Source organism: Sceloporus occidentalis, unplaced genomic scaffold (assembly GCF_023333645.1).
Source record: "Sceloporus occidentalis isolate IW3139 unplaced genomic scaffold, rSceOcc1.0.p SCAF_195, whole genome shotgun sequence".
NCBI lineage: Eukaryota > Metazoa > Chordata > Lepidosauria > Squamata > Phrynosomatidae > Sceloporus > Sceloporus occidentalis.
Window position 1 is genome coordinate 120,117 of NW_028317175.1, and position 12,519 is coordinate 132,635.

Below are 12,519 nucleotides of genomic sequence, written 5' to 3' on the forward strand. Positions count from 1 at the left end.
TCTGGCTTGGTTCGAAACTAAACTTAAAGATCAGGGGGGGTCTTATTACAGGTACAAATACCCATACCTGGGAACTCTCCGGGTTTGACTTCTCCAGTTCTCCGGGTCATGACCCGAATCCTCCGGGTCGCGGGCTCTTGACATGCCCCGCTCCCCACCCATTTTCCCTTTAAAGGGGGGTGTTTCCCCCAACATCATTGGGACCGCCCCAACGTAAGTGGGAACTCTCACCGACCTCACGGGACCGCCCGCTGATGTCAGTGGGCAGTCCTGGCCGCGCCCCGCAAGGGAAGTTTCCCGGGTAGCCGGAGCCGAGACGTTCCCAGGCAGAGCCGGCCTTAGGTGTTGTGGCGCCCTGTGCGGACTACTCCTCTGGTGCCCCCCCTCACTACCCCCCTCTCTGCCCCTTCAAACTACCCCCCCACAAACTACCCCCCCTCTGCCCCTTCAAACTACCCCCCTCAAACTACAACCCCTCAAACTACACCCCCCCTCTGCCCCTTCAAACTACACCCCCCCCACTTACCTTGTTGCCGGAGTCCTGCGGTGAGAGCGGGAGGCATCCGTCTTCTCGCGGTGCCGGCATTTCATGTTGAGCGGCGGAATAGTCCGGCGCTCAACATGAGATGCTGGCACCGCGACGGAGTCACGGAGAGTAAGGGGCGCCGAGCAGTTGCTGAGAACTTCACGAGCAACCACTCGGCGCCCCTGCCCGGGACTTGGATTAAAGCATCGTTTTTTTTTGGTTTTTTGAATGATGTTAAATAAAGTTTAAAAAAAAACAACAAAAAAAACAGATGTTTTAAGTTAAGTCCCGGGCAGGCGCCCCTGCTACCATGGCGCCCTGTGCACAGGTCGCACACCCCTAAGGCCAGCCCTGTTCCCCTGTATGCCGACACCACTTCTCACTAGGATCTCTCGTTTTCAGTAATTAATGATTATTTCATGAGTTATATCGGTTGTATTTACTTTGTCATGACATTTATTTTCAAAAGCCATCTAAAAAGCTGGGAACGGTGAAGAAGAATCTGTTTAAGAGACAAAAAAATATTACAGTCAAGCAGTTTTATTTGGATTTTTGGGACTTTTTTAAATTAATTTTTTGTCATGTTTGGTCACTTTACACTATATGTCTATTTTATATAAGTATTTCTGTTTCATACACAAGCTATTACCTTTTTTTTTTCTCTCGTAGGTCGAGCACAAATGTAGAACAGTTAACATTTTTACCGAAAAAAATAATATAAGATTTCATCCTGTGACTAAACAATGAGTCAGGACTGAGCCTCAGCTTATATGTATTTTTACCTGCTCTTAACAGTCTTTATAAATCGCTGTTTATTCTTTTTTTCCCTGCCACTTATGTTATCTACCAATTACTGTCAGAGCAGCACATTGCTGATCGCTGCAGCTCTGAATTAATTAGAAGAATAAATGATTAAGTATCATTTGATTAAAGCTGAGAGGGGCTTCATGTTTGTGTGAGGACAGGGCAGCAAAGGACCCATTCATAGTTTGTCTTGCACAATTTTCTTTTCTCAGCCATTATATTTATCCGTGTCATTATTTTCTTTCATGCTACCTCCCGTAAGCCTTCGTGTTTCCCTGAAGTCACGTGATCTGGCATCTGGAAATATTTATGTGATATTATTACAGTTATAAAGTAACCAAGAGGGCTGTTGACTGGAGACGCTAGCAAGTCTGCATGCACGGCTTTTTCTTCTATAAATGCCTTCTTTGGTATGGAAAAATAACTATTTGGATGTAAGCTGCTAAATGTAATTTACCTATTCTTTGTGGAAATGCTTTTTTGCAGAAACTAACATTTAAAAATTGAATTTCTGTTAATTTGTTCTAAGAAATATTCTGTCTATTCCTGAACGTGATTGTATAGTAGTTGGCCTTGTACTGAATATTTAGAATCACTTTATGCCTTTAAGTAAATATTCATTACAAATATAGTGGGATTGTGCACACTACATAAAGAAAAACGTATACAATTTATTACAGTAAACAAAAATCTTATGTGTATGTAGATTCTAAAAATATCTATTTGACACCTTCCTTTCTTTGTTGTCATAGTTCTAAAAACAGAATGCCTTTAAAACCGTTTTACGTGCCAGGGAGCTGGGGAAGGGGGTTCTCTCTGTGCTGGGACAGTTTCGTTGAATGGTTCTGCCCCGGTAGCATTTTTGCCCTGGGGTGGGCTAGTAGGGGGCAGTAGGGAGTGCTCTCACCAGTGTATAAAGGTGACAGATATTACATCATAGAATTACCACTGCTTCCTTATACTACTGCACCGGTAACAGACATCAAAGGAAATTATATAGAGATACTTGAAACTGCCGCTTGGTAATAAGGCAACTGAGGGAGTATATGAAAGAAATCTGCAAATTGTGTGCAATATTATTCTTGTTGTTTATCAGGTCCCAGCTCAGGAATAGGAAGCAATAGGTTTGGCCACTACCTGCAGTCACCCACTGATACAGACAAAGAGTAATATGCCCATACCGGTGAGCAGGGATCAAGGTTTCGGGGGAAGAGCTGGCACAGGCAGGCTGTTTGATGTAGAGAGGTGGCACAGGCAGGCTACTTCAGGGGCAGAGGCCACACCAGGGTGCCAAATACTCTACGCACACCCCTGCAACACCATCTCCCCATGCAATCCACAGCCATCAGCCTAATCAAGCCACCTGAACGACCAGCAACCGTCCTCTCCTACTGTTTCACTTCCCCTTTAACCACCGACTAGGTCGTAAGCTCGTAAGAGCAGGACCCTCTTCTCCTTTTGTACCAGTTCATTATTTGTGATTTTAAATTATTCCACTGATTGTAACAGCGCTATGGAAATCTGCTGGCGCTATGCATCTGCCGCACCTCTCTGAGAGTCCCTCCACTGGCTCCCCATCCATAGCAGAATTAAATTCAAAATACTCACTCTATCCTACATGCTGCCCTCCCTCTACCTATCCTTCCTCATCATCAGATATACTCCAGCCCGCCCTCTAAGATCCAACAATGACCTGCTCCTCGCATCTTCACTCATCACCTCCTCCCATGCCCGCCTACAGGACTTCTCTTGGACAGAACGAGGAAGGGAGTTCCAGAGGGTTGGTGCTATGCGACTCTCACCAACTCTCACCGCTCCCTAAAAACTTTTCTCTTCAGGGAATAAACTGACATAAACATCAAAACTTCTCTCTCACCCACTTACAACCCTTATCTCGCCCTACATTAACATCATTCACTACCACGCAGTCCTCACCTCCTGTTTCTCACCCCCTATCCACCTAGATTGTAGGTTCCTGCGGGAACAGGGCCCTCCATTCCTCTTTGATCTGTATGTCAATTGCTGTATTGTACTTGTCGTTATCTGTAAAATTCTCATCTTGTACAGCGCTGCGGAATCTGACGGCGCTTTATAAATAAAGTATAATAATAAATAATAAAATAATAATGAAATGTACATGAACGCTCAAAGAGTGAAACAATGAAAAGTTTAATTAATTACCCAATATACATATTTTTAGTTCTTACTTACCAGATAATGTTAAATACAAATGGTGTAACACTTTGTGTTTCCTACAGAAATTACAAGGGTAGTAATCTCTTCTTTCTAAGCACTGTTTTAGCAGGTCCTTAATATCAAATTTTCTTGCTTTATTTTGTTGCATAAATCATGTCATAATGTAATATATAATGTGTTGTTGTTCGTCTGAGGTCTTATTAGCTAATATTTTTTAGACCTGCTAAGGAACAGATGATTGTTATAATGACCTGATATGTAAAACCATAGAATCAAAAGAGGCTGTTCCTTCTTTTTAACACAACTGTATTTGGAGAGTTTTTACACAATATTAGAAACAATAAACACAAAACAATCATGTCAAAAGAATATTCTTTATTAAAAATATAAAATGTGCCACAACAGTACATGTGTAAACAGGTAAAATGTTAAATAAATTCATGGTTGTACCCTGTTAATCTACTAAACAATAATTTTGGTTAGTCAACCGTGATTTGAGGTTTCCTTGATGTGACTATGATTATCCTCTTACAAAGATGTCTTGAAAAAGATATATTCTGTATCTCAACAACTTTAGCTGTAAACACGTATGCAAATCTTCAAACTGAAAGAAAAGAAAAAAACAAGTCAAAGAAAAGGCTAATGGGCACCTATGTAGTGTAATAATCAAATTATAGCGCTATTAACGGTTCTAGTAGCGTTTCAAGAAAAAGGTATAAAGAAAAAAATAATAAAATGCATTGCCTTCTCTGGATCATCTTATCACTTTTAAGAGACAGATGAGGGAGCTCATCAATGATGATATAGTCAATTGCAATGTACTAAACTATTTATTTTCCTCTGTTTCCATCAGTAAAGTGTCAAAGGGGATCCGTTAACAAAAAAACAAAACATAAAACATAAATATGACAAGTGTTACATTAGATCACTGACTAAACACAAAACTATGTCTAAAAGCACAATGTTAAGATTATATGTTGCCAGGGCCTCATGGCATTCACCCAATGGTTCTCACTATTTTTGCCAGACCTCTGTCTTCACGTTACAAAAATGGAGATAAGCTAAGTGTGAGCTCATTTAAAAGGAATCAGGAACACAAACTCCAAACTATAGACCTGTTAATATATGTTCTTGCTAAATTACTAGAAGAAATAAACTCAGCTGCCAAAGAGATATCTTAAAAATATAAGAAAGGAAATGGCAGAGGAGATTTAATAGCGACAGCTGCAAAATAGGAGCGCACCAGGTTATTATAAATAAAATGGAGTCAGACTGGAGGATTTAATACTTAAGAAATATTTATATGAACTGGTCGATTCCAAATTTCAGCCGCAGCCAAGCTAAACAAGATCTTAATTTGTCTTTAAAAAGCATTAGTCAGGCCTTATTTGGAATATACAATTTTGGACAACATATCATAAAACATACAATGGGCTGCAAAAAGAATAAAACGTTTAAAAAGGGAACATTTTTTCAATATGAAGTGTCCTTCCAAACTGGATTTATTTGTCACATGGAACAAGAGACGTATATACCTTTTAGTATGTTGGCTCAACATCATGTGTCACCTTCAGCTAAACTTTCCCTCGGACTAAATCATCTTTATCCCATTTTCTGATTAGAGTTATAGAAAGCCAAGGAGCGGACTTGTTAAGAGAAGCCACTCTGTATCGTGAATCTCTTTAACAATGTGGTAATATGGTTTAGAAGTGTCTGTAAATACGTCTTCATTTTATTATCATCCAACCAGAAAGCTAACATTTCCCATTAGCGACTCAGCAGATAAATTACTATTGTGCTTAATTTCCATGAGTAGATGACTTGGCCGAGGTTGGTGTTTGCATCAATTACTTTCAGTAAATGCGTAGAGGACAACAAACTGCAGGAGAACCATTATATTTTACATCATGAACATCAATGAACAGCTCTCGGCACAGAACAGACTTCTAGAATTCCATATTCCTATTACATAAGCTATATATTAACTAATCACATTTTATTGAAACATGTTTTAAATTATAGAGGTTGCCGTCTAAAAACATTTTTGCTAAGTGCCTCATAAACTAAGTTGCGCTAAAAAATGTTTTACATCTTGTCAGCAATTTTTTAAATCTTAATAATAAATTTCCATCTACAGTAAATTCATTATACTATTGGCACAAATAACATCGAAGAAAATAAAGTCAAGGCCTCCATTTGAACTTCATTGCACTACTGGAATTCATGTCAACTGCAAGTATGCTTTTAGTGGGCTATTTAGGAATTTATCTGAGATAACTTAATGCTTCTAAGGGAGGGTGACACTGGTTATCAGTTATATTCAACAGTGTATTTTACCTTGAAGGTGAGTGCTTGTTTTGAAGTTAAATTAGCCTTTAAAGCCGCTACTGAGCTCTTCTGTTTGAAAACAATGCAATGACATACCGTATTACTTAGTTACCCAAGTCTGTCTTATATATTTTGTGTCTATATGTATATATATAGACACAAAACTAAGGAACTGATCATTTTAACAGAGACTGTTGCTTAACAAATTTCAAACCATGACTTCTGAATTAGGGGTTGTTAGTGGCTAAATATTTAAGAAAGAAGGTGAGAAACCTTGTTGTTCTAGGTTTTTGAGGGTCCTAAGCAGAAAGACTTATCAAGGCCCCCGTATTTAACACAGTTTAATGAAAATAATACATTATCCATAAATTAAGGAATATGATCCTAACGCTCAATGCCTATATGGTAATGCCAACCCCTGAGATTCTTCGGTGATCTGGGACCCAGGTATATCTTTTCACTGACATTGCAAAGTTCTGGTACGAGGTAGACATTTCTAGTGGAATAAACCAAACGGCTAGGGACGTAAGTAAATTAGGAGAATGGTTGAGAGAGAGGGCACTGCAGTTCAATGTTATAACGTAAAACAGAAATATAGTAATCTAAAGACAAAACATAATAAGGGGAATTATTAAAGCATGTATTAAGACCAAGGAGGATTTAAGAAATCTGAAAATATTGTAATTAAAAAATACAAAGCTATGATCTGAATGGTGGGATGAAAATAATCCATCGTCATTTCCTCTGACTAAACTAAAATTTATTACAGAAAAGTTTAACAGTTATTATACTTAATAAATGCAACAGGATTAAAACAAGCATTTATTGGCACGTACATTTTTATTACATTAGGAAATGTTCTCAAACCTTGATTGACACGAAGAACAATTAGATGGACTACCATGGCTTTAGCTCACGGATCTTGGAAAGAAATGGCTCCCTTTCTCCAGCTGTATATTCATTTTTACAAAAGTTCATCCCAAAAAATTTAAACATTTGGCAGATGTACACAAATGTTTATGAAAGAAACCAAGCATAGATTAAAATTGGCCCCTGAGAATCCTACTGAAGGATTCTTTTGGAAAGCAAAGTACAGATACGGCAATGTGAGCATATCTACAGCAACCCTGTCTGGAACCCTACACAGATATGTGCAGATAAAGGGAAGGGGAGATGTAGCGCCTGATGTTTAAAGCATCTTACCACACTGGGAAGGAATTTCTATGGGGACAAAATTTCTGTTGCACAACTGGACGTATGCAGCTGCCAGGTTACAGACCGGTCTGATCTCGTGTGAGTCACATACATCTTCCATACACATTCTGTAGAAGACTGCTGGGGAGATCTAGGACAAAACAAGTATATTCATGTAACCGAGATTGGTTTTCGATGGGAAGATTGGCCATAACATTGCAAGTATTAAAATGTATTGTGAATCAATATATATCAATATTATATATATTATATCTTTAGCAATACAGCGCAATAAACATGGCACTGTGGACCATGCCTTTTGAGATCATATCACAGCCTGACTTTGATAACACACAAGAAAAGTGCATTAACAGGAAGCGAAAAAGTACAGGGGATGCAGAATCAGAGGAAGGAAAGTGATAGCGCCGTCGCATATGATTCACAACAATTTATACAGAACTTACTACTTTGAAGCAGTTCCTGAGAGCTGAGTTGGTTCCCTGAAACAGTACTTTACACAGTTTTTGGTGCGACACAGTTGGACAGGCCTTGATTTTCTTTCTTCCAGAGCTACACTGTGTGTCAACCTGGTGGAAAGTGAAGTCAAATAAGTATTCTTATAGGAGCACGAAGCAGTAGACATAGATGCTTGAATGCAAAACAATTTCAAAAGATTCACTAAAGTACTACATATCAGCTTTTTTTTTTTAGAGAACATGGTAAATTAAGTATGGAAAGCACTAAGGATATGATCATAGTAAAGGATTTGGGGAATATATTAAAGACTTAATTTAATCGCATGGAAGAGTTTAATATGTTCCGAAGAAATATATCTAGTTGTTCAATGCAATAAAAGAAAAAACAATGAACTTTACAATGATTTGCCAGATTTGAAAATGTGTAATTTGTAAATATTCTACATCATTTTGAGAACCCATTGTTGTAAAATGTATTGTTTCAACAAAAGTAGTTTCTTATTAATCATAATTTCATGGAACATCCATAAACATGTTCTAACGTGATCCAAAAGTCAGCGGTGAGTACAATGTTGTAACCCATAAAATGCTTAATAGTTAGTGATCTAGAAGTAAGTGAAGGAAAGTTAAATGATGTCCAATCTACAGAATCTGATTTTGTTCTATTCGCTGTAGAGGTGAACCGTTGCGATGTAAATAGGTTACTTCCATTATTAAAAGGAAACTAGGTGTGCAGCCTGCTTTGCTGTGTAAATGACTCAAAATACTGAAATTGCAACTATTACACTGTAGAGAAACACAAAGTAATGTGGTTTAATTACAAAACGGAACATTTTGCTAGGAAAGAGCCTAGGCGTAGAAGCAATATAGTTCAGTACATATGTAGCATTACAATTTATGCAGTGGCATTATTATTATTTATTGTTTTATATTACACCATCATATTCCACAGCACTGTACAATGCGATAAATGTGGACATCCTATGAAAAGCTTTAGCGGATTTTTAGAAACCCATTGTTTCTCCATATCACAAAATGCTGCGTGACGGAATCAATGCGCAAATAATAAAGGCAACAATTATTAAAAGAACAAGTACCTGCCACTTCTGAGCGAAGTCATGTGTGCTGTTACTCTGCAAGTGATCTGGTAACACAAGGTCATTCCCTGCTTCATTGTCGTTGGTGCCAAAAAGACCTGCTGAAATCCCTACAAATAAAATGATCACAATTAAATATTCCTAAATCGAATTATTTCTGCACCCCGTGTTTTTCAGTCCATGCACTTTAACTAAGGATAAGCAAAATATCTAATAACGTGAATATGGCATATTATATCCCCAAATTCCCTACTAATCTAAAAGAAATGTATATACAAGAAGGAACACTGTTACTTAAAGGGACACTTCTGCGAAACTGAGGCTAAAGAATCATAAATCTAGAAATAATGTAAATTACAGTTTGTTTTGTTATTTAATAGTATTAAGCAAATGTAGAGCCCTTATTTTATTAATAAGGTTTCTTATTTAAAACATTCTGTGCTCAATTTATTAAGCCTCAGATGAATCACACGGCATACGAGGTCCCTCACCATGATTCCATCCAGCTATTGTAATACTGCAAATCTCATGAAGATTATCACATCTCACAGCTGTTCCATCTTCGTTGGAAACTTCAATTTTATAAGTATCTTTTTTTACGATGATTCCATTCCTGGAGAAGGGAAGGTCTAGCGTTTGACAGTCCTCTTCTATCTATACATTGATATTAAGGATACAAGGTAAGAAGTATAAGGGTTGCTGTGGAAACATACACATACGCTAACAAATTAAATGTACTACAAAAGCAATGTTGGTACCATTGGTAGATGGGGGACACTTTGGGACATATTTCAACAAAACAAAAAGGGAGGTTCTTTGTCCTTGGAGCCAAAGATTATCTTTATTTTTTCTCTTTCCCTCCCATAGACCAGACTTGAATAATGATATCCATGCACCAGGTGTTGGCATATTAACTGAAAAAGTATGATAATGGGAACTAGAAATAGGTGGAATGATGTAGTCACTGAGCCTATATCAGTTTCACATTTTCATCCTTACCTTGAGTCCAGGATGTATATCAATAGCAACCTGATCCATATCTATATGCAGTGATCTTGTGGTACTGGTTCCCTGATTCAATATCACTGTAAATTTGTTGTTGACAAAGTCTCTGGCCAATAGCACACTACATTTTGTTGTAAGGTCAAAAATATTTCCGTCAAAAGTCACAATGTGCTTGCTTCCAATCAACATGGCATGGTCTGTTGACAGAAGTATGATATTTAAATTATTAGAACAATTATAATTATTGTTTTATATAGCATCATCATATTCCCCAGTGCTGTACAATGGGTAACCAGGCCATAAGTAATATATAACATAACAATTTGAAGGAGGGTCCTGCTCAAAGAAGCTTACAATCCAGAGTTAGGGTACTTTACACAAGAGGTAAAAGGGTCTTTGGTATGGATGGACCAGCCACACTAGTATAAGTATTGTCTGAAGGCAGGAGAGGGGCTAAGAAAGGTGAGCTAAGGAATATGGGAGGAAGAGGGTTAATGTGTAAGTTTGTAAGCATCCTTAAAGAAGTGGGGTTTTGGAGGATCGAAGGCAGGGGAAAGGTGGAAAAGGAGGGGGGGGAGATGAGATGTTTGGGTTTGAAGAGATTGAGTTTTAGGAAACATGCAGCCATCCAGTTAAAGACAGAGGTGAGGCAGTTAGTTACGCGGTCAAAGACAGAGGGAGAGAGATCATGAGAGTATAGGTACATCTGGTTGTCATCGGCATACAGGTGATATTGAAAGCCAAAGGTTGAGATTAGATTGCCAAGTGAGTTAGTGTAAAGAGAGAACAGAAGGCTTGGGGTACCCCGACTGAGACAGGAGAGAGCAGTGTCAGGTTGATCAAGATGAAGAGTTTGTAGGAGAAGAGGGTGGTCCACAGTGTCAAAATCAGCAGAAAGGTCCAGTAGGATTAACATAGAATAGTGGCCCTTGGATTTAGCAGTGAGTAGGTGTTCTCAGTAGAATATTGAGAGCGGAATCCAGGTTGAAGAGGGTTAAGTAAGGTTGGAGTCAAGAAACCCAGACAGTTCCCAGGCATGGCTTTAGCAATAGAGTGTTCCTGCTGATTGCTCAACTTTTGCCACTTTTTATCAGAATCCCCCTTCACATAAAGCCAATGCTATGTTAAAACATAATGTACTTACATTCAAAAGGACTTTCCATCATCCTCCATTTGAATCTGTAATACTCTGCCACTGGATTCACATTATACAGATCTCTTAGTGGCTTCATCAGTTTCTCCTCAATAATATAATGTGTGAAATTTGGTAGGTCAGTTAACTGATAATCCTGGGGCATCATTGGGAAATTCACAGTTACAGAACAGTTGCTATATGGAAGAATATAAGAGAACATTTTATATAATCTTTAAATGAAGATCTTGGGATACATTAGCTCTCAGGAAACAGATTAAGACCCCCCTTGCCCAATACAAGTTACCAAATTAGAACCATATGCTTTACACTGTTATACTCAACTTACAGTAAAGGGGCTGGAGGCTACATGACATAAAGTATAAAGCTTGCCATACTAATCAGTGACCCCACCACTTTTGCCAGGAACCATAAGCAGTAATGTAGGTTGCATTGTTGATAATCATGTTGGGTTACCTATCTATAACAAATACTGTATTCTTTAGACTGCATTCAGTCTTTAGATTCTATGAGTCTATGTTACAGTAACATATAAGCAGAATGATGTCAAACAAATTTGCTTGCTTGCTCTTTATGCACCTGCAGTTAGGCTTAAGTGCAGAATTATGCTGTGTAACCACTACTGGAAACTAGACAAAGTGAAACTTCTGTTTTTTCCTTTAACAGTACCATTTTATTTAAGCAGCGAATGATTTACTTATTGTTTTATGGGGTATTGTACCAAAATGTACCAACTGTTTACCGTCATAAAGATCTTCTGTCTCAACAGCTGTGGTTTTACAGGAACCCAGCCCATAAATGAGTCTCTTATAGTATTTTGGACATTTTGTGTCATTTGGAGTTTGCACTTATTTGTGATTTACTATTTGCAAAACACTGAAAATGTTAATGTTTTCTTAATAACACTCAAATCTAGACTATTTCCATAAACACTTGTTTCTGTCTTTCTTTAAACAGACGAGCAGATTTTCTTTTAATTCTGTCTATGATATGTATTAAATAGATTGCATTACGTATTGTTCTCGTATTACAATATTGCCCAACTAATTCTAGCCATGATAACGCTGCAAATACACTTTCCATGTCCCTAAAACAGTCATTCTGCAGTGAAAATTTGAACTGTTCTGTAACGTCGGTTATGTTCAAAGAAAAATCTAGTGATGCTTGCGAAATATGCAAATTCTAAATAACAGACAAAGATTTACAAGGAATAGATTCTGTGTTCAAACACACATGAACTACATGTTTATTGGTACTCTTATCAAACTGCAGCAAAAGGACATGACTTTTAAAGTCAATAAAAAATTCTACTAAGCACTTTCTGAATCCACCTTTGGTCTTGTTCATCTGAAAAAAATGTTCTTTGTATTTTTTAGCAATTTTTCTTGGTAATTCTGTATACTGAGAGTATTTGGCTCCTTCAGAGTATTGTTTGCTTGTACCCATTCTCATTTCCCCTCATTGCTCTGTAACCTCATTTTTGAATGTATATTACAACAGTGTATACCATTGTACCCATTAACTGATCATTAATATTTTTCTTCATTAGGTACATGCAATATGCTCCTTTATATTTGTTTTGGTTGTTACATGCTACCTATGATTATTAATACATCACCTGGAAAAGCTGAACAGGTTGCTCAAAGGTTTCCGGATCTTGCCCACTGCTCTAGATAGCTTGGCTTCTGTCCATTTCAAAATCTGGTGAGTTCCCTTAAATTAAAAGTTGACATTTTTAGA

At 37.8% G+C, this 12,519-nt stretch overlaps 1 protein-coding gene across 1 annotated transcript in view; it reads right to left on the reverse strand.

The window, feature by feature from the left end:
• Positions 1-4,125: 4,125 nt before the first annotated feature.
• The window catches only part of APOLTP (apolipoprotein lipid transfer particle homolog), an 84,008-nt gene continuing 75,614 nt past the window's right edge, over positions 4,126-12,519 (reverse strand). Inside the window, 7 exon segments of the mRNA XM_089502136.1 lie at positions 4,126-4,130; positions 7,058-7,199; positions 8,622-8,731; positions 9,113-9,271; positions 9,587-9,823; positions 10,771-10,955; positions 12,398-12,492. Of these exon segments, the coding sequence (XP_089358262.1) occupies positions 4,126-4,130; positions 7,058-7,199; positions 8,622-8,731; positions 9,113-9,271; positions 9,587-9,823; positions 10,771-10,955; positions 12,398-12,492 (933 nt within the window).